This window comes from Pan troglodytes, chromosome 15 (genome assembly GCF_028858775.2).
Source record: "Pan troglodytes isolate AG18354 chromosome 15, NHGRI_mPanTro3-v2.0_pri, whole genome shotgun sequence".
NCBI classification, from domain to species: Eukaryota; Metazoa; Chordata; class Mammalia; order Primates; family Hominidae; genus Pan; species Pan troglodytes.
Window position 1 is genome coordinate 75,706,171 of NC_072413.2, and position 25,157 is coordinate 75,731,327.

General features: G+C 43.3%; 2 protein-coding genes across 3 annotated transcripts in view; one reads left to right on the forward strand and one right to left on the reverse strand.

The window, feature by feature from the left end:
• SNW1 (SNW domain containing 1) overlaps positions 1-25,157 on the reverse strand; it is a 66,592-nt gene that overhangs the window by 36,728 nt on the left and 4,707 nt on the right. The window contains exons 2-3 of one of the 2 annotated variants that reach the window (XM_063792692.1): positions 7,106-7,368; positions 1,011-1,164 (exon numbers count right to left, since the gene is read on the reverse strand). In XM_063792692.1, the coding sequence (XP_063648762.1) occupies positions 1,011-1,164; positions 7,106-7,119 (168 nt within the window). In that variant the 5' untranslated portion in view covers positions 7,120-7,368. 2 annotated transcript variants of the gene reach the window in all.
• LOC134808380 (uncharacterized protein C14orf178) lies at positions 6,935-15,647 on the forward strand. Its single transcript, XM_063793818.1, has 3 exons — positions 6,935-7,108; positions 14,423-14,436; positions 15,367-15,647. Exons 1-3 carry the CDS (start codon positions 7,035-7,037, stop codon positions 15,645-15,647), a joined length of 369 nt encoding a protein of 122 aa, XP_063649888.1. The 5' UTR covers positions 6,935-7,034.

The following is a 25,157-nucleotide window of genomic DNA, read 5'->3' on the forward strand; positions in this document are numbered from 1 at the left end:
TAAAAAAAAAAAAATTAATTAATTAATGTAAAGGATCCTGAGTAATTAGAATAGGTGCTACCAAGGAAGCTTATTCTTTTTATTTTTATTTTTTATTTTTTTTGAGATGGAGTTTTGCTGTTGTTGCCCAGGCTGGAGTGCAATGGTGCGATCTTGGCTCACCACAACCTCTGCCTCCCAGGTTCAAGCAATTCTCCCGCCTCAGCCTCCGGAGTAGCTGGGATTACAGGCATGCGCCACCACACCTGGTTAATTTTGTATTTTTAGTAGAGACAGGGTTGCTCCATGTTGGTCAGGCTGGTCTCGAACTCCTGGCCTCAGGTGATCTGCCCGCCTTGGCCTCCCAAAGTGCTGGGATTACAGGTGTGAGCCACTGCGCCCGACCGGAAGCTTGTTATTTGGCAACAAGCTAGAGATAGAAAGAGCTATTCCAGATGGTTCCTTCTCCCTCATTGCCTTCAAATCAACCAAATTTTGTCTCTTATACCCGCAAAAATATATTTAATCTATATATCAGATATATATTAACATTCTCAAATTAAAGGTAAGAAAACAGGTGAAGAGAAAGAAATCAGCAAAGGAGGTGCTACTGGAGTTTTCCCTGAAGGAAAGTTGTGTCTTCAGGGTTATGTGGTATTATCGGAGTGGGGGAGGAGGAGGAGGAGCCCAAATATGAAATCCACTTTCATCTCTCTTATCTTTTACTTTCCCATTATTTTCCGTAATTCCTGAATTTATAAAATATTAGTTTTCTTGTAAATATTTAATAGTTTGATATAGGAATAGACAAATGGTACAGTTCTCTAGTGACCACAAAGCAGTGATAGATAATAAGCAAAAAGAAAATGATACATCTTCTGAGGGAAATATACATCTTGAGAGCACATAACCAGAATTTCTATCACACTGACATTCATAATCAGAGGTTCTAACATTTAAATTTATGTTATAGTGTGCTATAATACATTTCAGCACAATTTAACAAATCTAAACTTAAGATCTATATGTACCTCTAATAACCGAGGTATCCAGCCTTTCCGGTATCCGTACGGGGGAGGTTCTCTTCGGGAGGAGACCAGTGAGGTCTGCCGCGATCTCTGGGATCTTGCCTTTTCTTCAGCCTCAAGCTGGTCCTGAGATAGCTGAGTAGGTGCAGGTAAAAAGCTATAAGCAAAGATAAAAGTCAGAAATTTAAAAAACTCTTATGTTTAATTTGACCACTGCAACTTGGCCACAGAGACAATTTTTCCTACGATGCTTTTACTTTTCAGAAAAAGAGCAGATTTTTCAATGATTTATGGTAGTACTCAATACTAGCCATTTTATAGTATGTGGAAGACAGAAGTACTCAAAGATACACAGTAAAAACATCTGACTAGGACAACAGCAAATGATGTCCAGAATAAAAAATTAACAGATATTTCACATAACAGACAAACTCTTAAGCGTTTATGCTTCATATTTCCTTTTTTTTTTTGAGAAAGAGTCTCACTCTGTTGCCCAGGCTGGAGTACAGTGGTGTCATCTCCACTCACTGCAACCTCTGCCTCCTGGGTTCAAGTGATTTTCCTCCCTCAGCGTCCCAAGTAGCTGGGATTACAAGCATGCGCCACCACACCAGGCTAATTTTTGCAATTTTAGTAGAGATGGGGTTTCACCATGTTGGCCAGGCTGGTCTTGAACTTGACCTCAAGTGATCCGCTGACCTTGGCCTCCCAAAGTGCTGGAATTACAGGCGTGTGCCACCACACCTGGCCATGCTTCCATATTTCCATATTTCTTTCCTTTTTTTTTTTTTTGAGACAGAGTCTCTCTGTGTCACCTAGGCTAGAGTGCAGTGGCACCATCTCAGCTCACTGCAGCCTCCACCTCCTGGGTTCAAGTGATTTTCCTGCCTCACCCTCCCAAGTAGCTGGGATTACAGATGTGCAGCACCACGCCCACCTAATTTTTGTATTTTTAGTAAAGACAGGGTTTCGCCATGTTGGCCAGGCTGGTCTCGAACTCCTGACCGCAGGTGATGTGCCCGCCCCAGCCTCCCAAAGTGCTAGGATTACAGGTGTGAACCACCACGCCCAGCCTGTTTCCATATTTCTTATAACAAACAAGTAAACATTCCTAATACTTCAGGGATAAACTGTCCAGTATATACTTGCTATTCTTATACTCCTTTTTTTTTTGAGACAGAGTCTCGTTCTGTCGCCCAGCCTTGAGTGCAGTGGCGCAACCTCGGCTCACTGAAACCTCTGTCGCCTGGATTCGTGTGATTCTCATGCCTCAGCCTCCCGAGTAGCTGGGATTACAGGTGCATGCCACCACATCCCTATTTTTTGTATTTTTAGTAGAGACTGGTTTTTGCCATGTTGGCCCATGTTGGTCAGGCTGGTCTCGAACTCCTGACCTCAAGTGATCCATCAGCCTCCGTCTCCCAAAGTGCTGGGATTACTGGCATGAGCCACCACGCCTGGCTACTCCTTGTTTTTAACATTTTTACCGTTATGCTCCTTAAACTACTTCAGTGTAAATACAAAAGAACTAGGATTAAAACTGAATGTAAAAAAGAGGTGGATAAAATAAACACAAGTTGCATATTTAAGTGTCAAGGGTATCTACAGTGAAATTTAAAACTTAGAGGCCAGGCCAGCCATGGTGGCTCACACCTGTAATCCCAGCACTTTGGGAGGCCGAGGTGGGTGGATCACTTGAGGTCAGGAGATCAAGACCGGCCTGATCAACATGGTGAAACCCTGTCTCTACTAAAAATACAAAATTAGCCAGGCGTGCTGGTGTGCGCCTGTAATCCCACTCGGGAGGCTGAGGCAGGAGAATCACTTGAATCCGGTAGGTGGAGGGTACAGTGAGCCAAGATTGCACCATTGCACTCCAGCCTAGGCAACAACAGCAAAACTCCATCTCAAACAAACAAACAACAACAAAAAAACCCTTAGAGGCCAAAGAATCAAAGCAGAAGCCCTGAAGATGCAGCTTATTCTTTAGTCAAGGTAACCTTTCTACTAAATGGTTCTTAACAACTTTTAAGTATTAAAGTATTACAGTGATACTCCAAAGTATTACAAAAGGATCCTGATGGATGAATATGGAGAAAATAACCTTAGTTCCTTTGTGATTCTTGGATAGTAAGCATACCTAAGTAGCAGAGCTTATTAATTATTCAAAAATATTTATTATTTGGGTACAAGCACTATGCTAGGCATGAGACTATAAATGGAGAAAGACAGCTTAGTCTTGCAGACAGAGACCAAAAAAAAAAAAATCACACAAATCTATAATTAGACATTATGTTAAGTTATGATGGAAAAATATAGATGCTATGACAGTCTACATGAGAGGGATCTAATCCAGTCTGGGGAGGTAAGTGATGGCTAGGCTCAGAATTCAGATCCGACCTATGCCACTTACTAACCTGGATAAGCTACTTACCTCTCTGAATCTGTTTTCTCATCTGTAATAATAGTTCATAAGAGTATCTACTTCATAAGGTTCTTATAAGTATTAAATGAGAGAAATCCATGAACCAGTTGGTATAGTATCTAGACACTTTCAATACAGGTTCTGTATGTTTGATTATTTTAGGGCTGTTCCATGACTCTTCCAGTTTCGGTTAACTGCCTGTCTCTATGCTCCCCCAAAATGCTCTATATACCACTACTACAACATTACCTTACTGTATTGCAATCATCTACTCATTTAACTATTCTGTTTCCATGAGACTGTGAGCAGCTCTGCAGGAATCACGCCTTATGCTTCTTTCATCCCTAATGCTCCAAGACTTCTAGCTCACAGCTGGAGCTCCTTAAATGTTGTAGGATAAATAAATACACTCTTCCCCAGCACTCACCATCTTTATTTCACTACAGCCTTCTTATCTTTCCTTAAACAAGCCATCTCAGGATCTTTACATTGGCTATTCCTTCTGCCATAAAATCAATCTAATCATCTATCCATCTATCTATCTATCTATCGCAATCAATCAATCACAATTTTTCTCTATCTATTGCAATCGATCAATCACAATTTTTCCGGCTGGGCGAGGTGGCTCACACCTGTAATTCCAACACTTTGGGAGGCCAAGGCAGGTGGATTACTTGAGGCCAGGAGTTCGAGACCAGCCATGCCAACATAGTGAAACCCTGTCTCTATTAAAAACACAAAAATTAGCCGGGCGTGGTGGCGGACGCCTGTAATCCCAGCTGAGGCAGGAAAATCACTTGAACCTGGGAGGTGGAGTTTGTAGTGAGCTGAGATTGCTCCACTGCACTCCAGCCTGGGTGAGAGTGAGACTCTGCCTCAAAAAACAAAAACAAAAACAAAAACAAAACAAATTTTCGTATGCTTTTATAGAAAATTCTTCTCCAGATCTCCAGATCTTTTCTTTTTTGACTGCTCCTTGCCGGGCAGGGCTATCCCACAGGCAGTATGCCTAGAGTAGCCCCAGATCTTTCAACAGCTTGCATCTCAGCACTCTTGTCTCTGCTCAGTTACCTCTCTCTAGAGCTGTTTTCTGACCACCTTACCCAAAATAGCCACTTCACCCCAAACTTTGAGTCACTCTCTAACCCGGTCTTTATTTTATTCCTAGCATGTATTACCTGAAATTGCATTATGATTTTACTCACTCTGTCCCATTAGAATGTAAGCTAATTAGAATTCTGTCCCATTAGAATGTAAGCTCCATGTGGATAGAGTATAAAATTAAAACAAACTCAGTTTCTCCTATTATTTCACTCAACAATCAACAACACACAACACTTCTGATACCAGATGTGTGATGGTTTTTCCCCACATATCAAGCAAGCTATCAACTGTCTACTGGACACCAGTCAAGTGTCCTCTAATTCAATTCAATTTTGATGTTATCTACCTGGAGATACTGTCAGATGTTACAGGTTGAGGGCTCAGTCCCACAAGACTGCCCTTACTTCAGATGCCAACAGTAGGTCCAAGGCCACTGGCCAACTAACTACAAACCAGGGTTCCCATGACCTCATCTTCAGGTTCAACTAATTTGCTAGGGCAGCTCACAGAACTCAGGGAAATGTGTTTACTGATTTAAAGGATATTACAAAGAATACTGAGGAACACCAGATGGTAGGTATGGAAAGCTCTGGAGTCCTCAAGACTGGCCATTTAAAGATCACATTCTGCCACTGCAATTTTAAGCACACAATACCCATGACAGGCCAGATGATGTGGTGGCTCACGCCAGTAATGCCAGCACTGTGGGAGGCTGAGATGGGTAGATCAGATCAGTTAAGCCCAGTTCAAGACCAGGCTGGGCAACATGGCAAAACCCCATCTCTACTAAAAAAAAACAAAAATTAACTGGGCATCATGGCAAGCGTCTAGAGTCCCAGCTACTCTCGGGCGCTGAGGCAGGAGGATCACCTGAGCCTTGGGAGGTTGAGGCTGCAGTGGGCTGTGATTGGGCCACTGCACTCCAGCCTGGGCAAGAGTGAGACCCTGTATCAAAAAATAAAATTAAATAAATAAAAAATACCCATGACATCTCTAGAAATTTTTCCTGTGTGTCCATTTCAAATTCCACCTTTTCCACAAAGTCTCCCCTCATAACTTTACTAGTCTATGACACAGTGTCTCACACCTGGGGGGCACTCAAATGTTTGCTGCCTGTAACATTTACTAAACAAACTCTTGGCTGGGCATGGTAGCTCATGCCTGCAATCCCAGCACTTTGGGAGGCCTAGGTGAGAAGACTGATGGAGGCCAAGAATTGGAGGCCACCCTGGCCAACGCAGTAACACCCCATTTCTAATTTTTTTAAAAAAAGATTTCAGATGCCGGGCATGGTGGCTCATGCCTGTAATCCTAGCACTTTCGGAGGCCGAGACAGGAGGACTGCTTGAGGCCAAGAATTCAAGACCAACCTGGCCAACACAGCGAGATCGCATCTCAAAAAATAAAGTTAAAAAAAAAAAAGCAAAAAAATTTTAGAAACGAGGGGGGGGGAAGAAAACTCTCCAGCCCACATAACTTATTCCATTCAATTCTTTTTGCACTAAGGTTAGTATTACACAAATGCACATTTTGTGTTCTGTAATTGTTTTATGTCTGTATACCTTGGACCCCATCTTCCCTGTTGCCAAAGACAGATTTTCTTCTGTGTACACAACCCCCAGGACAGAGCAAGGCACCAACAGTAATTCCCAAAATAATTTTTTGATTAAAACTTTTGGATTCATACTGTCATCAGCCAGAAAAAAAAAAAAAAAACATGCGTGAGGAGAATGAAGGGGGTTAAGAGAGCTCAAGCTGATGTCCTAAAAGGATTACTTTCTCTACAACCTTCCTGAACACTAGCCTTTTCCTGTTGAGTTCGCATGGAAAGTTTTTCCACTTAAAACGGGGCAGCAAGGCTGGGGACTAGTAGGAGTAGCGTAACTTCTCGGACTCTCCCACTGAAAAGCATCTTTTTCTTAAAGGCGGAGAGCACTTTACAGACGGTTACTAAGGTAACCGGAAACAGCAAAACTGAGGTGGTTCTATCTACGGAAGAAATTCTAAGCTCCAAAGTTAAAATGCGGAGCAGTGGCGCATATCAGCAGACGGCGGTCACTACTGTGGCTCATTTAAATCTGTATTCAGCTCCGGGCCTCTTTTTTCAGGAATCCTTGTTTCGGGACACCCAGTGGACAGCGAAAGGAGAGAGACCACCACAGGCAAACGGCCGGAAAGCCGCGCAGTCGCAGCCCGCGCGCTTCACTCCGCCCAAATAAGCCACTACCATCACCAACCCCATCTCGTTCGCCCGAGCCGCGGACCTGAGGGAGCGCTGTCCGCTCCCCGCAAGATGCTCACGCGAAAAACCCACTCTTCAGTGTCTGAGGCCACTCCGCAGCTTTCGGCCTCGGTGAGCGGGTGAACTAAACCCGGGAAACCGCTGAAAGACCCCAGCTTCGACTAGGCCTAGTCGTAGCGGCGGCCAGCGGGAGGGCGTAGCCGTAGTCTTGGCCCACGTCATTCTGTGCCCCGGGTCAGGTCACCGCCCGGAGGGTATGGGAAGAGAAATGAAGAAGACTGGTACTCCCAGACCCTTCCGTATCGAGGACCCCAATCAACAACCCACCTGGTGAGCGCCATCTTCTTCCGCTTCTTCCAGCGCGAGCGACAGCACCGCTGGGCGGGTCTTTCCAGATGATGAGGAGCGGAAAGGAAGGAGTGCGCGATGCGCAGGCGCTCTGGCCGAAAAGGCCTTCTGGGATTTGTAGTTCTTTGAACAGGAGTACCGTTTGTATTCTGACCAGACCAAGCGGTTATCAAGGAATAATCTCTTCAGCTAGCAACAAATGCATAACTCGATCGCTTATATGCGACATGATAGGGCGTTCCCTAGGCAAAATATCAAAGATACAGGGAGATGCCTTTTAGGCCGCTTTATTACGTTCCTTACTCAGTCCCGTTCCCCGAGAAGGGGTACAAAATACAAAAGCTTCCAGGGAATAGCTACTTTAAGTAAGAGTGATAGGGCGTTTAAAACGACAGGTAATAATGAGACTAGCTAATGGAGAGTTCTTGGACTCTCTGAAAACATTCACACTCAAAACTTTTCTTTAAACCGTATCCTCTCACCCCCCAAAACACTCTCTTGGGGAGATATTTCGTAATCCTTGGTAATTTACCGAGTGTCTGGGTTCTCTGCCCCAGGGTATGACAAGGCTGAAATCTCATAGGAGGCTCTGGGGAAAAATCCGTCTCCTAACTCATTCTTGTTGGCAAAAATCAGTTCCTGGCGGTTGTGGGATCGAGTTCCCTGTTTTGTTTTGTGCTGTTAGTGGTGGCCACCCTCAGCTCCTAGGGGTCACTCTCGAGTCCTTCCCACCCACATGAGCCCTATTTATTGGTAGTTCACAACATGGATATTTGCTTTCTGAAGCACATCTTTCTGACTCCTCTTCTGCCACTGTTGGAGAAAAATGCTCTGCTTTTAAAGGGCTCATGTGATTAGATCAGGAGCACCTGGATAATCTCCCTATTTTAAGATCAACTCTTGGCCGGGCGCGGTAGCTCACACTTGTAATCCTAGCACTTTGGGAGGCCGGGGCGGGCGGATTGCCTGAGCTCAGGAGTTCGACAAAGCCTGGGCAACATGGTGAAACCCTGTCTCTACAAAAAATACAAAAATTAGCTGGGCGTTGTGGCGCGCTCCTGTAGTCCTAGCTACTGGGGAGGCTGAGGCAGGAGAATCGTGTGAATCAGGAGACGGAGGTTGCAGTGAGCCAAGATCACGCCACTGCACTCCAGCCTGGCGACAGAGTGAGACTGCGTCTCAAAAAATAAAAGTAAATAAATAAATAAATAATATAAAAGAATAGCTGGGTGTGGTGATGTGCTCTTGTTTTCTCAGCTACTTGGGAGGCTGAGGTACAAGAATCGCTTGAACCCAGGAGGTGGAGGTTGCAGTGAGCCGAGATTGCACCATTGCACTCCAGCGTGGGTGACAAAGTAAAATTCTGTCTCAAAAAAAAAAAAAAAATCAACTCTGCCACATCGCATAACAGAATCAGAATCTTCATAGTCATGGCCCCAGGGGTTATGTAGGTCAGGTACTGTGGGGGTTGGGTGAGGAGGAGATCTTGGGGGATATCCTAGAATTCTGCCTGCCACAGCATGTAAACCAAAAAAACAAAAAGAAAAAATCTTTTGGTAAATACAGGATTATTAATCACATTGTGTATTATAACCTGCATGGCCTGGGAGCCCAAAGATTAGAGTTTAAGATGTAGCTTTGGCTGGGTGTGGTGGCTTGTGCCTTTAATCCCAGCACTTTGGGAGGCTGAGGCGGGCAGATCACCTGAGGTCGGGAGTTCGAGACCAGCCTGACCAACATGGAGAAACTGCGTCTCTACTGAAAATACAAAATTAGCCGGGCGTGGTGGTGCATGCCTGTAATCCCAGCTACTCGGGAGGCCGAGGCAGGAGAATAGCTTGAACTCGGGAGGCGGAAGTTGTGGTGAGCCGAGATCGTGCGTCGTTGCACTCTAGCCTGGGCAACAAGAGTGAAACTGTCTCAGAAAAAAAAAAAAAAAAAAAAAAAAAATGTAGCTTCAGCACCAATAAATTCTTAAAGGGCAAGTCATTTAATTTATTTGGGCCCCAGTTTTATTGAACTTAAAATGCTGATCATGTTATCTGCTTTACCTATATTTATATAAATGTAAAATAATTATATACAATACAGCAGAGTATGAGCCTTAAATGAGGTAATGTAGGTGGATATGTTTTTACTTAACTCTTAAGTACTATGTAAATATGTTAGTTATTACAGTTAATATTTTGGTTGACAGTGATCTACTTCAACCTCTGCTCCAGGAATGTATTATTTCTAAAAGGAGAAAAACAGAGAAGCAAATTATAGAACGTCCTGGAAGCCAAGATCAAGGAGCTTAGATTTAGTTCAGCAGGTGATTTGCAGCTGAAGGAGGACTTAAGTAGAGGGCCTGGGTCAAAGGAACAGGCAAGAAAGACAATTCTTAAGGCAGAATGGGTTTCTATGGCAATGAGAGACAAAGGAGGCTACTGAGGACAAGGTTAAAATAATTAACATGGGAAATCAGTAAGACATAGACCAAGACCTGGGATGCAGGATTGAAAGAACAGGGTGGAGAGGAGCTTTTGCAATCCACTCTCATTTTCCACAGAGGCACATCATGCAAGGCATTTCCACCAGTCATAGTCCCTCGCTGTTTTGGGGGTGTGTAAAGAATAGAAACTGACTTTAATAGCAATCCTATCAAAACAATTAAGAAAGCAAATCTACTGCAAACGTGATACAATATTATACCCAAAGGCCTAGTGCTTTCTTTGGTTTTGTTGGGGAGGGGGTTTGGTGTTAAGCTATGCTGAATCTTCAGTGCCTATCCATCCCTCATTATCATAGGTAATTAGCAGCTGCCTGCTCATGTAGAGAGCCCAGTGCATGCTGGAATCAGTAATGCGCCAGGTTGCAAGAAGCAATCAATTCACTCCAGTCTTAGAATTCTGGATAGAGAGTAGAATTGTTCTCAGAGAACCTAGGGCCTAATTTGATTCCTAAGTAGGTGTGGCTATGTAGCCACAAGTAATATAGCTTGTGAGGTGGTAGGGAGGACAAGTTAAGCACATATTCTGGAGTCAGCTTTCCTGCCTTCTGATCCCAGCTCCCTAATTTATGAGCTGTAGATTCTGGATAAGTCACTTCTCTCTGTCTCAGTTTTCTCACTGGCCAATAAAAAGGGTGAGGGGCGTGGAATCAGTATAACTTATCCTCAATAAAGCTATTGGGAGGATTAAATGAGTTAATCATGTGAAGTGCTTAGAAAAATGCCCAGCATAGAGTAAGCGCTCAAAAATTAATTATGCTTTCTGGCTTTAATGAATTGGCCTTAATTTATTAAGGTTCAGGTTTTGCATCTGCGAAGTGAGGCAGTTGAACTCAATTTTATTTCTGGGGTACCTTCCAACTAACATTTTCTGCTATAGGATGTATGTTTAAATTTACTTCAATGCCAGTATTTTATGCTCTGATGCCATTATGCTTTAGTTATTATGGCTATATTATTATAATCATTCTCTGATAAAAGGTAGAGCTGCTCCACCTCACCGTTCTTACTTTTTGGATGTGTTTTACGTGCCCTCTCAATGTTTAAAATTTTTTTTTAATTAAAATATTGGTTTGCATTAAAGCATAGTTAAAAAGGCTAGAGCCAATGATTACTTAGGAACTGCGAAAGAAATAACGTATCTTTACGATGGAGAGATTTGGCTGTCATCACTTTTGCTTCACTAACAGTGGAACAATCTGACACTAGGTGCTTTTAATAGGAAGTTCCCCAGTTTTCTTTCTTTCTTTCTTTCTTTTTTTTTTTTTTAGACCGAGTCTTCCTCCGTTGCCCAGGGTGGAGTGCAGTGGTGCGATTTCGGCTTACTGCAACCTCTGCCTCCCTAGTTCAAGCGATTCTCCTGCCTCAGCCTCCCGAGTAGCTGGGATTACAGGCATGAGCAAGCACGCCTGGCTAATTTTTGTATTTTTAGTAGAGATGGGGTTTCACCATGTTGGCCAGGCTAGTCTTGAACTCCTGGCCTTAAGTGATCCACCCACCTTGGCATCCCAAAGTGCTGGGATTACGGGTATGAGCCACTGCACCTGGCCGGAAGTTCACCAATTTTCTGATCAAACCAGACCTAATGTCCAGGTCACAAGAAATTCAGGGGATAGAGTAACAAGTTTAAAAGCATGAGGAAACAATCAGTAAAATCCAGAATGTGAGACATTCTACAAGACAACTGACTTGAGACTCTACAAAATGTCAATGTCATGGAATGGATGTGAATAGAATAGATGAAAACAGATTGATGAGACATGACACATAAAATTAGTAAACCTTGATGGGATTCTGGTTCAGTTGGGGAAAACTATAAAAAATATTCTTGGGACATTTGGAGAAAGTTGCATATGGAGTGATAATAGACAACATCGTAGAATTTTTGCTAAATTTCTTAGGAGTATTAATGACATTGTGGTTAAGTAGAAGAACATCCTTATTCTTAGGAGATGCATGCCAGAGGATTTGGGGATGAAATGTGTCAACTTACTTTCTTCTTTTTTGTTTGTTTTTGTTTTGAGACACAATTTTGCTCTTGTCACCCAGGCTGGAGTACAGTGACGCAATCTTGGCTTACTGCAATCTCTGCCTCCCGGGTTCAAGTGATTCTCCTGCCTCAGTCTCCCAAGTAGCTGGGATTATGGGCGCCTGCCACCATGCCCAGCTAATTTTTGCGTTTTTAGTACAGACGAGGTTTTACCATGTTGGCCAGGCCGGTCTCGAACTCCTGACCTCAGGTGCTCCATCCACCTGGCCTCCCAAAGTGCTGGGATTATAGGCCTGAGCCACTATGCCCAGCCTCAACTTACTTTCAAATAGTTTATCTCAACAACAAAAAATGTGTGTGTGTGTGTGTTTATAGTGAGAGAGTGTGAGAGAGCATGAAAGGGAAAGCAAAATGTTAACAATTATTTAAGCTTAGATGGGGGAGTGTGGACTGTATAGGTGTTTATTGAACTATTGTTTCAACTTTTATATATATATGAAAATTATCTCTTTTTTTTTTTTGAGACAGGGTCTCACTCTGTTGCTCAAGCTGGAGTTCAGTGGTATGATCACGGCTCACTACAGCCCGAATCTCCCAGGCTCAAGCGATACTCCTACCTCAGCCTCCCAAGTAGCTAGGACTACAGGCATGTGCCACCAGGCCTGGCTAATTTATTTTTTGTAGAGACAGGGTCTCACTATGTTGCCCAGGCTGGTCTTGAACTCCCGGACTGAAGTGATCCTCCTGCCTGGCATCCCAAAGTGATGTAAGCCACTGCACCCAGCCCTGAAAATTTTTATAATAAAAATTTAAGAAGAGCAAAGTTGTAGAACTCACATTTCCCAATTTCAGAAACCTACTACAAAGCTGCAGTAATCAAGACAGTGTGGTACTGGCATAAGGATAGACTCCTAGATCAATGGAATAAAATTGAGAGTCCTGAAATAAACCCATATGTTTATGGTGAACTGATTTTTGACAAGGGTACCAGGACCATCTAAAACTATTATTGACATAGTTTTTTCAACAAATGGTGCTGGGAAACTGTATGTCTAAATGCAAAAGAATGCAGTTGGACCCTTGCTTCACGCCCTATACAAAAATTAACTCAAAATAACTCAAAGACCTAAATGTGAAAACTAAAACTATAAAACTCTTAGAAGAAAACACAGGGGTCAATCTTCATGATCTTGGATTTGGCAAAGAATTCTTAGATAAGATACAAAAAGCATAAACAACAAAGGAAAAAATAGAGAAATTGGACTAAATCAAAAGTTAAGGTTTTGTGCTTCAAAGGACATCATCAAGAAAGTGAAGGGCCGGGCATGGTGGCTCACGCCTGTAATCCCAGCACTTTGGGAGGCCAAGGCAGGCGGATCACGAGGTCAGGAGATCAAGACCATCCTGGCTAACATGGTGAAACCCCATCTCTACTAAAAATACAAAAATTAGCCGGGTGTAGTGGCGGGCACCTGTAGTCCCAGCTACTCAGAAGGCTGAGGCAGGAGAGTGGCCTGAACCCAGGAGGCAGAACTTGTAGTGAGCCAAGATTGTGCCACTGCACTCCAGCCTGGGCAACAGAGCGAGACTCCGTCTAAAAAAAAAAAAAAAAAAAGAAAGAAAGTGAAAAGTCCCAAGACCTTCAGGCAAACAAAGACATTCCTTTTAGGCATGACATTTCAGGAGTTTAGAGATTACTTCCAAGAAGCTAAGGACAAAAGGCAGATCTCTCTTTGGACAAGGTTAAATTTGTTACTACAGAAGCCTTGAAAACATTATGCTAAATGAAAGAAGCCTGTCACAAAAGACCAGATATTGTATTATTACCTTTATATAAAATGTTCAGAATAAACAAATCCTGTGGGGGTGTTAGGAAAGGTCAATAATTGTTAATGGGTATGAGTTTCTTTTGGGGGAGGGTTGAAAAATTAGTGGTGACGGTTGTTCAACTTTGAATATACTAAACACCTCTAATCTGCATACTTTAATAAGGTGATTTTATGGTGCGTGAACTACATTTCAATAAAGCTGTAGAAGCAAAGTTAAGTAAAATGCAAAAGTAATAAAATGAATAAGTGAATAAAAAGTATAATATAGTATCTCTTCATTTTTTTCAAATGAAATTTAGAATTATTTTGTTGCATTCTATTGAAAAATATCTGTAGGCATTTTGATTGGCATTGAATTGTCCATAAATTAATTTTGAGAGAGCCAATATCTTCACAATTTTATGTCTTCTCACTCAAGAACACTGGTTTTGGTTTTTGTTTTTTGAGTTGGAGTCTTGCTCTGTTGCCTGGGCTGGAGTGCAGTGGACGATCTTGGCTCCCTACAACCTCTGCCTCCTGGGTTCAAGAGATTCTCCTGCCTCAGCCTCCTGAGTAGCTGAGATTACGGGCATGCACCATCACACCTGGCTAATTTTTGTATTTTTAGTAGAGACGGGGTTTCGCCATGTTGGCCAGGCTGGTCTCGAACCCCTGAACTCAAGTGATCTGCCTGCCTTGGGCTCCCAAACTGTTGGGATTACAGGCGTGAGCCACTGCTTTTGGCCAGGAACACTGTTTAGATTTTAACTTATTAAAATCTTCCTTCATATCTTTCAATAACATTTTGAAGTTGTCTTTATATAGATTGTACACATCTTTCAGGATATTAATTTTGGTATTTCATTTTTAAAATCACGAATGCAATCTCTGTTTTTATATGATTACTAAATAGAACAGTAATTTTTATTAAGTAAGTCAAAAATGTTCTGAAACATGTCAGTCATTTTATAGGCAGAATCAATTTTTTTATTTTTTATTTTTTATAGGCATGATCAACCAGGTACAGAATCAGTTTTTTGGCTGTAGATGACTTAAGAGTTAGGGTCAACTTGTCTTTGGTGAGATGTGCTCCTCTGTCTTCTTCTGGAATTAAGCAGTTCTTTGGGTTGATGAGTAGGAAAGCAGTTTTGCTGTCAGCTACTTCCCTCCATGAGTTCTGAGACTTCCTGTTTAAAAGCACTACGAAACCTGCTGACCCCACTTCTTTCCCGATTTAATTATTCTTTTTGAAAGTTGGCTCTAACCTTAAGGGTTGTGAAAACACAAGGATCCAGTGTGGTTGAAGCTTTAGAACTAAGAAAACCATTCCTTTTTCTATCAAACAGCCTGGCAGGGGAACAGTTTGCCCCTTGCCCTGAGCCCTGTCATTTGTTTTGATCATTTTCATTCCTATCAAATGTGCTGTTGACCCAGAAGGCAGCCATCTGATAGCTGAAGTGACTGCCTACATTTCTTCCCTCTCTTCTCCAGTAACAAGATATTCCACCAGAATATGCCTGTTTGTAGGCTAAGGCTGTGATTTAATAACCCTAAGGAGATAAACACTGGGATAACAATAATGGTTATTATTTATTGATTAGCTTCTCTATGCTGATTTATCCCATTTATTCCTTGTAACAGCCCTGTGAGTAGTTAACTCTTTTTATCCACATTTTACAGATAAGAAAATGGAGGCTTAGATATGTAAGCTGCCCAAGATGACAAATAGAAAGTGACTAATCTGGAACTTAAACCCAGAGAACATGATCTTTCTTTTTTTTTTGGAGACAGGGTCTCACTCTATCACCCAGGCTGGGGTGCTGGGGTGCAATCACGGCTCATTGCAGCCTTGACTTCCTGGGCTCAGTCTATCCTCCTGCCTCAGCCTCTCAAGTAGCTGGGACTACAGGCGAGGCCCACCACGCCCAGCTAATTTTCTTATTTTTTGCAGAGATGAGGTCCCACTATTTTGCCCAGGCTGGTCTTGAACTCCTGGGCTCAAGCAATCCTCCTCCCTCAGCCTCCCAAAGTGCTGGGATTACAGGTGTGAGCCACTGTGCCCAGCCCGGAGAACATGATCTTAACCATACTGTCTCCCAAGTGAAAGATTCTGTCTTTCTAAGACATCTGGAGTCAGACAGACCTGAGTTCAAGTCGTGCCTTCCTCCCCACTTTACTGAACCTTCAGTGAGTCTTTCTACCTCAGAAGGCTGTGAGGATGCCATGGGGTAATGAATGTAAAGTGTTTAAGTGCTTGGCTGACACTGAGTACTAAATAAATATCAATTTATTCTTCAAAAGTGTATAAAAATGTATCAAGTCCTTTCTCTGTACTAAACCCTGTACTAATTTGGGGGAATTCAAAGTTAAAGACTGCATAGTCTTGCCCTAAAAACTAGTGGGCTGGGACGGGCACGGTGCCTCACACCTGTAATCCCAGCACTTTGGGAGGCTGAGGTGGGCAGATCACGAGATCAGGAGTTCGAGACCAGCCTGGCTAACATATGAAACCCCATCTCTACTAAAAATACAAAAAATTAGCTGGGCATGGTGGCGGGTGCCTGTAATCCCAGCTACTCGGGAGGCTGAGGCAGGAGAATTGCTTGAACCCGGGAGGCAGAGGTTGCAGTGAGCTGAGATCACGCCATTGCACTCCAGCCTGGGCAACAAGACCGAAACTCTCCATCTCAAAAAACAAAAACAAAAACAAAAAACAAAACCAGTGGGCTGGTAGATCTGGGATTTGCAGGTTGAATCTGGCCCCCATACATATTCTGTTTGTCCTTCACATGCTTTAAAACTTTTGAATTAGTTCCAGACATTTAAAAGTTGGGAGATTTTGGCCGGGCATGGTCGCTCACACCTCTAATCCTAGCACTTTGGGAGGCCGAGGCCAGTGGATCACTGGAATTCAGGAGTTCGAGACCAGCGTGGGCAACATGGTGAAGCCCCATCTCTACTAAAAATACAAAAATTAGCCAGGCATGGTGGCGGCACCTGTAATCCCAGCTACATGGGAGGCTGAGGCAGGAGAATCGCTTGAATCCAGGAGGTGGAGGTTGCAGTGAGCCGAGATCGTACCACTGTACTCCAGCCTGGGCGACAGAGTGAGACTCTGTCTCAAAAAAATAAAATATAATATAAAATAAGTTGGGAGATTTTGATCTGTTCACCTGCCTTTGAACTTCCTACCCAGACACCTTCTCAAGGGGGATGGTGTCTCTGGCGATCTCATCACTGGCAGAGGAAAGATAACTGAACCAAGTCAATGGCCAAGCCTCCATATATTAGTGGCACTCACATCTCTAGACTCTTCTTGGCTCACCAGACATACATGTACCTTGGGGACCACCCTTCAAAATGCCATCAACACAGGCTCCTAAAGTAGGACTTTTTACACCCATCACCCAGTTATGTACCAACAATAACATAGGGCTATTTCTTCAGATGAAGAGCTGAGAATATGTTAGTTTTAAAATAGAAGTCAGAGTCAGTGTGGCAGGTGGAATTTACGCCTGCGTACAAAATAAACCACCCTTAAATGCCTGTTTCTAACAAAGACCAACTAAAAATTCCTCCCAGGGCAATAAAGAGAAGCCTCCATAGGTGAGAGTGTTTCTCTGGAGGGAATCCAGAAAAGTTGAGGGAGAATGAGTCTAGCTCCTTCCAACAGGAGGATAGAAAGAAACCTATCTAAATGGGCAGGGCCAGACTGAGTTCATAGGAAAAATAATTTCCTTCATAGTGGGTAGATTCTAAGACCCCCACCCCAATTTTTTTTGAGGATATCTCACAAGGGAAAGAGCAGGCCTGGGTCTGACAGGTGGGACTGACTTAAGCCTATCCTTGCTCACAAACAGAAGCCCATTCCTACCAGGGATCTGAGAGATTTGGCAGAGGCTGGGTGAAGGTTGAGGATGAAAGGGACTTTACTTGTGGAGTTCAAGGTTAAATCCAATCTACAGTCATGAACTCTGCTCCAAACCACAATACCGCTTCTTACCCACTAGGCTAGCTATAACCAAATAGACATAATAAGAGCTGGTGAGGATGCAGAGAAATTGGAATGCTTGTACATTGCAGGTGGGAATGTAAAATGGTGCAGCCACTTTGGAAAACAGTTTGGCAGTTCTTCAAAACTTTAAACAGAGAGTTACCATATGATATGGTTTAGCTGTGTGTCCCCACCCAAATCTCATGTTGAATTGTAATTCCCAATGTTGGGGGAGGGACCTGATGGGAGGTGATTGGATGACGGGGGCAGATTTCCCCCTTGCTGTTCTATGATAGTGAGTTCTGATGTCCTATGATAATGAGTGAGATCTGATGGTTTAAAAGTGTGTGGCACTTCCCCCTTTGCTCTTTCTTCTGCCACCATGTGAAGAAGGTGCTTTGCTTCCCCTTTGCCTTCTGCCGTGATTGTAAATTTCCTGAAGCCTCCCAGTCATGCCTCTGTTAAACCTGCAGAACTGTGAGTCAATTAAACCTCTTAATACACCATATGACCCAGCAATTTCATTCTTTTTTTTTTTTTTTTGAGACAGGGTCTAACTCTGTCACCCAGGCTGGAGTGCAGTGGTGCAATCACAGCTCATTGCTGCCTCAACCTCCTGGGCTGAAGCCATCCTCCCACCTCAGCCTTCTGAGTAGCTGGGACTACAGGCCCATGCCACCATGCCTGGCTATTTTTTTTTTTAATTTTTTGGTAAAGACGGGATCTCCCTATGTTTCCCAGGCTGGTCTCAAACTCTTGGACTCAAGCAATCTTTCAGCCTCTATCTCCCAAAGTACTGAGGGGGATTATAGGTGTGAGCCACCGCTCCCAGCCTCTACTCTTAATATTATCAAGAGAAATGAAAACACATGTTCACACAAAAACTTATACACAAATATTCATAGCAGCATTATAATAGCTGAAATGTGGAAGCAGCTCAAATGCACCACACACTGATGAATGGATAAACAAAAGGTGGTATATCCATACATTGAAATATTACTCAGCAATAAGAAGAAATGAAGTACTGATACGGGATACAACTTACATGAACCTTGAAAACATAATGCTAAGTGAAAGAAGCCAGTCACAAAGACCAGATATTATATAATTTCATTTATTTGAATTGTTCACAATAGGCATATCCATCGGAATGCAGATTAGCAGTTGCCTGGGGATAGGGCCGGTGAGGTGGGGCAGGAAGCAGGGACTGAGCAAGGGAACAAACAGCGAGTGGATGGGAGTTTCTTTTTGGAGTGTTGAAAGGTAAAAAGTTCTAAAATTATATAATGGTGATGGTTGTACAACTCCGTGAATAATCATAAAAACCACTGAATTGTACACATTGAAAGGGTGAATTTTATGGTATGTGAATTATATCTTAATACATCTGTCTTTTGGCCAGGCATGGTGGCTCACACCTGTAATCCCAGGACTTTGGGAGGCCGAGGCGGGCGGATCACTTGAGGTCAGGAGTTTGAGACCAGCCTGATCAACATGGAGAAACCCCGTCTCTACTAAAAATACAAAATTAGCCAGGCATGGTGGCACACGCCTGTAATCCCAGCTACTCGGGAGGCTGAGGCAAGGCAATTGTTTGAACCCAGGAGGCAGAGGTTGTGGTGAGCTGAGATCGTGCCATTGCATTCCAGCCTGGGCAACAAGAGCAAAACTCTGTCTCAAAAAAAAAAAAAAAATCTGTTTTTAAAAAATATATCTGTTCCAGGTTTCCTCAGACTACCCCTAAGATAACCAGGAACCACAATGGACTTTTCCCTCTTTCTCCTCTATTTTAAAAAAATATTCAGCCAGGCATGGTGTTGCACCTGTAATCCCAGCCACTCGGGAGGCTGAGTTGGGAGAATTGCTTGAACCTGGGAGGTGGAGGCTGCAGTGAGTCGAGATCGCACCACTGCAGTCCAGCCTAAGCAGCAGAGCGAGACTCCATCTAAACAACAACAAAAATTCATGAGCCTCTCTTTACTTAATTTCTTTAAAATGTTTAATAGTCTGTTAATTAATTTATAAAATTATTATTATTAGTATTTGAGACAGAGTCTCACTCTGTGGCCATGCTGGAGCACAGTGGTGTGATCTTGGCTCACTGCAACCTCTGCCTCCTGGGTTGAAGTGATTCTCATGCCTTAGCCTCCTAAATAGCTAGGATTACAGGCATGCACCACAATGCCCGGCTAATTTTTGTGTTTTTAGTAGAGATGGGGTTTCATCATGTTGGCCAGGCTGGTCTTGAACTCCTGTCCTCAAGTGATCTGCCTGCCTCAGTCTCCGAAAGTGCTGGGATTACAGGAATGAGCCACAGTGCCTGGCCAAAAAAAATTTTTTTCTTTTTTTTTTTTTTTCAGAGACAGGGTCTCACTGTGTAACGCAGGCTAAAGTGCAGTGACACCATCATGACTCACTGCAGCCTCGATTTCTTGGGCTCAAGTGATCCTCCCACCTCAGCCTCCTAGATAACTGGGACCACGGGCATGTACCACCATGCCCAGCTAGGTGTATTAGTGTGTTCTCATGCTGCTAATAAAGACATATCCGAGACTGGGTCATTTATAAAGGAAAGAGGTTTAATGGACTCACAGTTCCACATGGCTGGTGAGACCTCACAATCATGGTGGAAGGTGAATGAGGCACAAAGTCATGTCTTACACGGTGGCAGGCAAGAATGTGTCCAGGGGAATTCCCGTTTATAAAACCATCAGAGCTTGTGAAACTTATTTACTATCATGAGAACAGCACAGGAAAGACCTGCCCCCATGATTCAATTACCTCCCACGGGGTCCCTCCCATGACATGTGGGAATTATGGGAGCTACAATTCAAGATGAGATTTGGGTGAGGACACAGCCAAACCATATCACTAGGGTTTTTTTTCTTTGGTAGAGATGGCATCTCACTACGTTGCCCAGGCTGGTCTTGAACTCCTGGGCTCAAGCAATTCTCCCACTTTGGCTTACGAAAGTTCTGAGATTACAAGTGTGAACCATTGCATCTGGCCTCATGGCCTAGTTAACTGCTTCTTTTTTTTCCCGAGATAGAGTCTTGTTCTGTCACCCAGGCTGGAGTGCAGTGGCGCGACTCAGCTCACTGCAACCTCCGCCTCCTGGGTTCAAGCGATTCTGCTGCCTCAGCCTCCAGAGTAAGCTGGGATTACAGGCACCCGCCACTGCGCCTGGCTCATTTTTGTATTTTTAGTAGAGATGGGGTTTCACCAGGTTGGGCGGGCTGGTCTTGAACTCCTGACCTCAGGTGTTCCCCCCCGACCTCTGCCTCCCAAAGTGCTGGGATTACAGGCATGAGCCACCATGCCCGGCTAGTTAGCTTCTTGACCTCAATTTCCTTAGTTGAAAAATGGGGATAATAACAGTTCTTTCCTCATAGGGTAAGTGTAAATCTAAAATGACCACAGATATGAACTATGTTTAGAACAGTACCTAGCACATGATAAATCCTGTATTAGTATTGTAATAATTATTTATATATTAATATATGTTATACATATTAATAGTCACATATTACACCCCTAGGATAGTATTTAGCACATAGTAAGTGCCCTATATAAGTGCTAGCTATTAATATTATCATTATTTACTTATTTTTATTAGAGTTGATAATGGTTAACTTGTCCGAGGCTTTATCTGTTCTGCTGTTGATGAACATTGAGCTGTTTCCAATTCGAGGTTACAAATGCGTAATGCTGCTTTGAATATTTGTGCATCACTTTCTCTAGGGTATACACTTAGGAGTGGATTGCTGAGGCACAGGGTATGTTTACCTCCATATTTACAGATATGCCAAACCGTTTTCCAAAGTGGATGATTCAGTTTACATTCCCACCTCCAGTAAGAACCTCTCCAATACTTGATATGCTCATCTTTTAAAATTTTACCCTGGTGTGTAATGACAGCATCAATTTTAATTTGCATTTTTCTGGTTACTGATGAGGAGGAGCACCTTTGATTTCCTTCTTGTGACACTCCTGTTCAAGCCTCTTGTCCATTTACTACTGAGTTATACATCTTTTTCTTGTTGCGTTGTGAGAATTCTTCACATAGTTTGGGTACTGAGTAATTCTTTATCTATTTCAATACCTTCCACTATTCTGCTTGACTTCTACTCTGCCAGTGGTATCTTTTGTTTTTGTTTTTGTTTTGAGGTGGAGTTTTGCTTTTGTTGCCCAGGCTGGAGTGCAATGGTGCTATCTCAGTTCACTGCAACCTCTGCCTTCCACGTTCAAGCGATTCTCCTGCCTCAGCCTCTCAAGTAGCTGGGATTCTAGGCGCCTGCCAACACGCCTGGCAAATTTTTTGTATTTTTAGTAGAGACGGGGTTTCACCATGTTGGCCAGGCTGGTCTCGAACTCCAGACCTTAAACAATCCACCCACCTCGGCCTCCCAAATTGCTGGGATTACAGGTGTGAGCCACCGTGCCTGGCCCCAGTGGTATCTTTTGATGAGCAAAAAAATTTAATTCAGAAGTAAGCAAATTTATGAATCTTTTTCATTGTAGTTAGTGCTCTTTTTGTCTTGTTCAAGAAATTCTTCCCTGTCCTGAGGTCTTATCTTGTAAAAGCTTTATAGTTTTTCCTTTTACACTTAGGTCATTTCCACCTGGAATTGAATATTGTGCACGATCTGATATAGGACTGAGCGCAATTTCAATTTTTTCTACATAGATGCTCAATTTTATCAGCACCATTTATTAAAAAGCCTGTTCTTTCCTCACTCATCTGCAGGCCACCTCTGTCATGTAGCAAGTGTCATGTAGCAAATGTCATGTATTGATATGTTTGAGGGCTCTTTATTTTGTTCCTTTTACAGGAAGTCCTCCCACCTTGTTCTCCTTATTCAATAGTGTTTTGTCTTGATCCTTTTTAGAATCTGCTAATTAAGTTCCACCAAAAACAAACAAAGAAACAAACAAAACCCTAAAATGGAACAAAACCATTTTCCCAGTCAGTAGAAATCTCAAGATCTAACTGAATGGTAGTGAGCCAGGACTCTTTCTTTTTCCACCTGGACATGAACGAAAAGCATGTAGATTTAGGTTCTGTCAACAGCTGCCTTATTCTAGGCACATTAGTATAGGGTTGAAAACAACACTCACAGCCGGGTGCAGGGGCTCATGCCTGTAATCCCAGCACTTTGGGAGGCTTAAGCAGGTGGATCACCTGAGGTCAGGAGTTCCAGACCAGCCTGACAAACATGGTGAAACCCCGTCTCTACTAAAAATACAAAAATTAGCTGGGCATAGTGGCTAACACCTGTAATCCCAGCTACTTGGGAGGCTGAGGAAGGAGAATTGCTTGAACCTGGGAGGCGGAGATTGCAGTGAACTGAGATCGGGCCGTTGCACTCCAGCCTGGGTGACAAGAGTGAAACTCCATCATACACCACATACACACACACATACACACACACACACACACACACACACACACAAAGGCTGGGAGCAGTGGCTCACGCCTGTAATCCCAGCACTTTGGGAGGCTGAGGTGGGCAGATCACGAGGTCAGGAGTTTGAGACCAGCCTGGCCAACATAGTGAGACTCGATCTCTACTAAAAATACAAAAAATTAGCTGCGCGTGGTGGTGGGCGCCTGTAATTCCAGCTACTCGGGAGACTGAGGCAGGAGAATGGCGTGAACCCGGGAGGCAGAGCTTGCAGTGAGCCGAGATTGTGCCATTGCACTCCAGCCTGGGCGACAAGAGTGAAATTCCATCTCAAAAAAAAAAAAGAAAACAACACTCAGAAGGGCAGAGCCAAGAGAATCACTAAGAACAGAGTCAGACAATGTCTGGGTCCTTCTTACCTCCTAAGTGCTGCAGTTATATCGGTTTAACTTGGGGTTTCTGTTATTTGCAACCACTGAAAGCATCCTAACTTATCCATAAGCTATCTTAAATACTGGCTTGGCTGCAGAAGCAAGTAAAAAGACCTCTTTGTGAAAAGGAAAATAACTGTCATAAAACTATGAATTTTATTCTATGGGGGCCAACAATGATATAATAATATAATAATGGTGGTGTTGATAGTTATAGATAACAATTACAAAGCCAGTCCCTGTGCTAAGGTATTTACAGATAATATATCATTATACTAGTGATCTTATTCAATGGCCATGATCTCCCAGTGTTACTCTTTTTAGAGAGGAGGAAACAGGTCCAGAGATCTTAAGTAACTCTCTCAGTATCACACAGTTAATGGAATGCAAAGGTAGCCTTGACTGGCTCCAGCACACTTATCAATTGGTCTTTTAACTAATTATTATTATTATTATTATTATTTTTTGAGACGGAGTCTCGCTCTGTCGCCCAGGCTGGAGTGCAGTGGCACGATCTCGGCTCACTGCAAGCTCCGCCTCCCGGGTTAACGCCATTCTCCTGCCTCAGCCTCCTGAGTAGCTGGGACTACAGGCATCTGCCACCATGCCCGGCTAATTTTTTGTATTTTTAGTAAGGACAGGGTTTCACCCTGTTAGCCAGGAGATGGTCTCCATCTCCTGACCTCATGATCCACCCTCTTCGGCCTCCCAAAGTGCTGGGATTACAGGCGTGAGCCACCGCGCCCGGCCTTAACTTATTATTAAATAGAGCAAATGTAAAACTTCCAGGAGGCCGGGTGTGGTGGCTCATGCCTATAATCTCAACACCTTGGGAGGCCAAGACAGGTGGATCACCTGAGGTCGGAAGTTTGAGACCAGCCTGGTGAACATGGTGAAACCCTCTGTGTACTAAAAATAAAAAATTAGCCAGGTGTGGTGGCACCTGCCTGTAATCCCAGCTACTTGGGAGGCTGAGGCACTAGAATGACTTGAACCCAGGAGGCAGTGGTTGCAATGAGCTGAGATAGTGCTACTGCACTCCAGCCCGGGAGCTGTTTCAAAAAAACAATAACAAAGACAAAAACAAAAACTTCCAGGACAGGCATTGTGGGTCATGTCTTTAATCCTAGCACTTTGGGAGGCTGAGGCAGGAGGTTTGTTTGAGCCCAGGAGTTCAAAACTAGCCTGGTCAACATAGTGAGACCCCATCTCTATAAACAACGTTTCTCCCATGCTGTTCTCATGATAGTGAGTGAGTTCTCACAAGATCTGATGGTTTTATAAGGGGTTCTTCCCCCTTCACTTGGCACTTCTCCTTCCTGCCACCTTATGAAGAAGGTGTCTGGCTTCCCCTTTGCCTTCTGCCATGATTATAAGTTTTCTGAGGCCACCCCAGCCATGCTGAACTGTGAGTCAATGAAACCTCTTTCCTTTATAAATTACCCAGTAATTTATAACAACAACTCAGGCAGTGGTTGATAGCAGCATGAAATTGGAGTAATACAGCCTCCTAAAGTGCTGGGATTACAGGCATGAGCCACCACACGCAGCCTGCATTTTTTCATAGATAAAATGTTCTACAAGTTTTCGATTGACATTTGGAATTTTCAGAAAAGTACAAGAAGAAAATTTAAATTATCCATAATCCTACTCTGCAGAGATAATCACTATTATCATTTTATAGTATATCCTTTGAGCCTTTTAAATAATATATGCAATAGAAATCCAGCTGTGAATATTGTTTTGTAATCTGCTTTCTTTTTTTTTTTTTGATATGGAGTCTATCTGTCACTCAGGCTGGAGTGCAGTGTCTCAATCTCGGCTCACTGCAGCCTCCACCTCCCAGGTTCAAGCAATTCTCCTGCCTCAGCCTTCCAAGTAGCTGGGATTATAGGCGCCTACCACCACA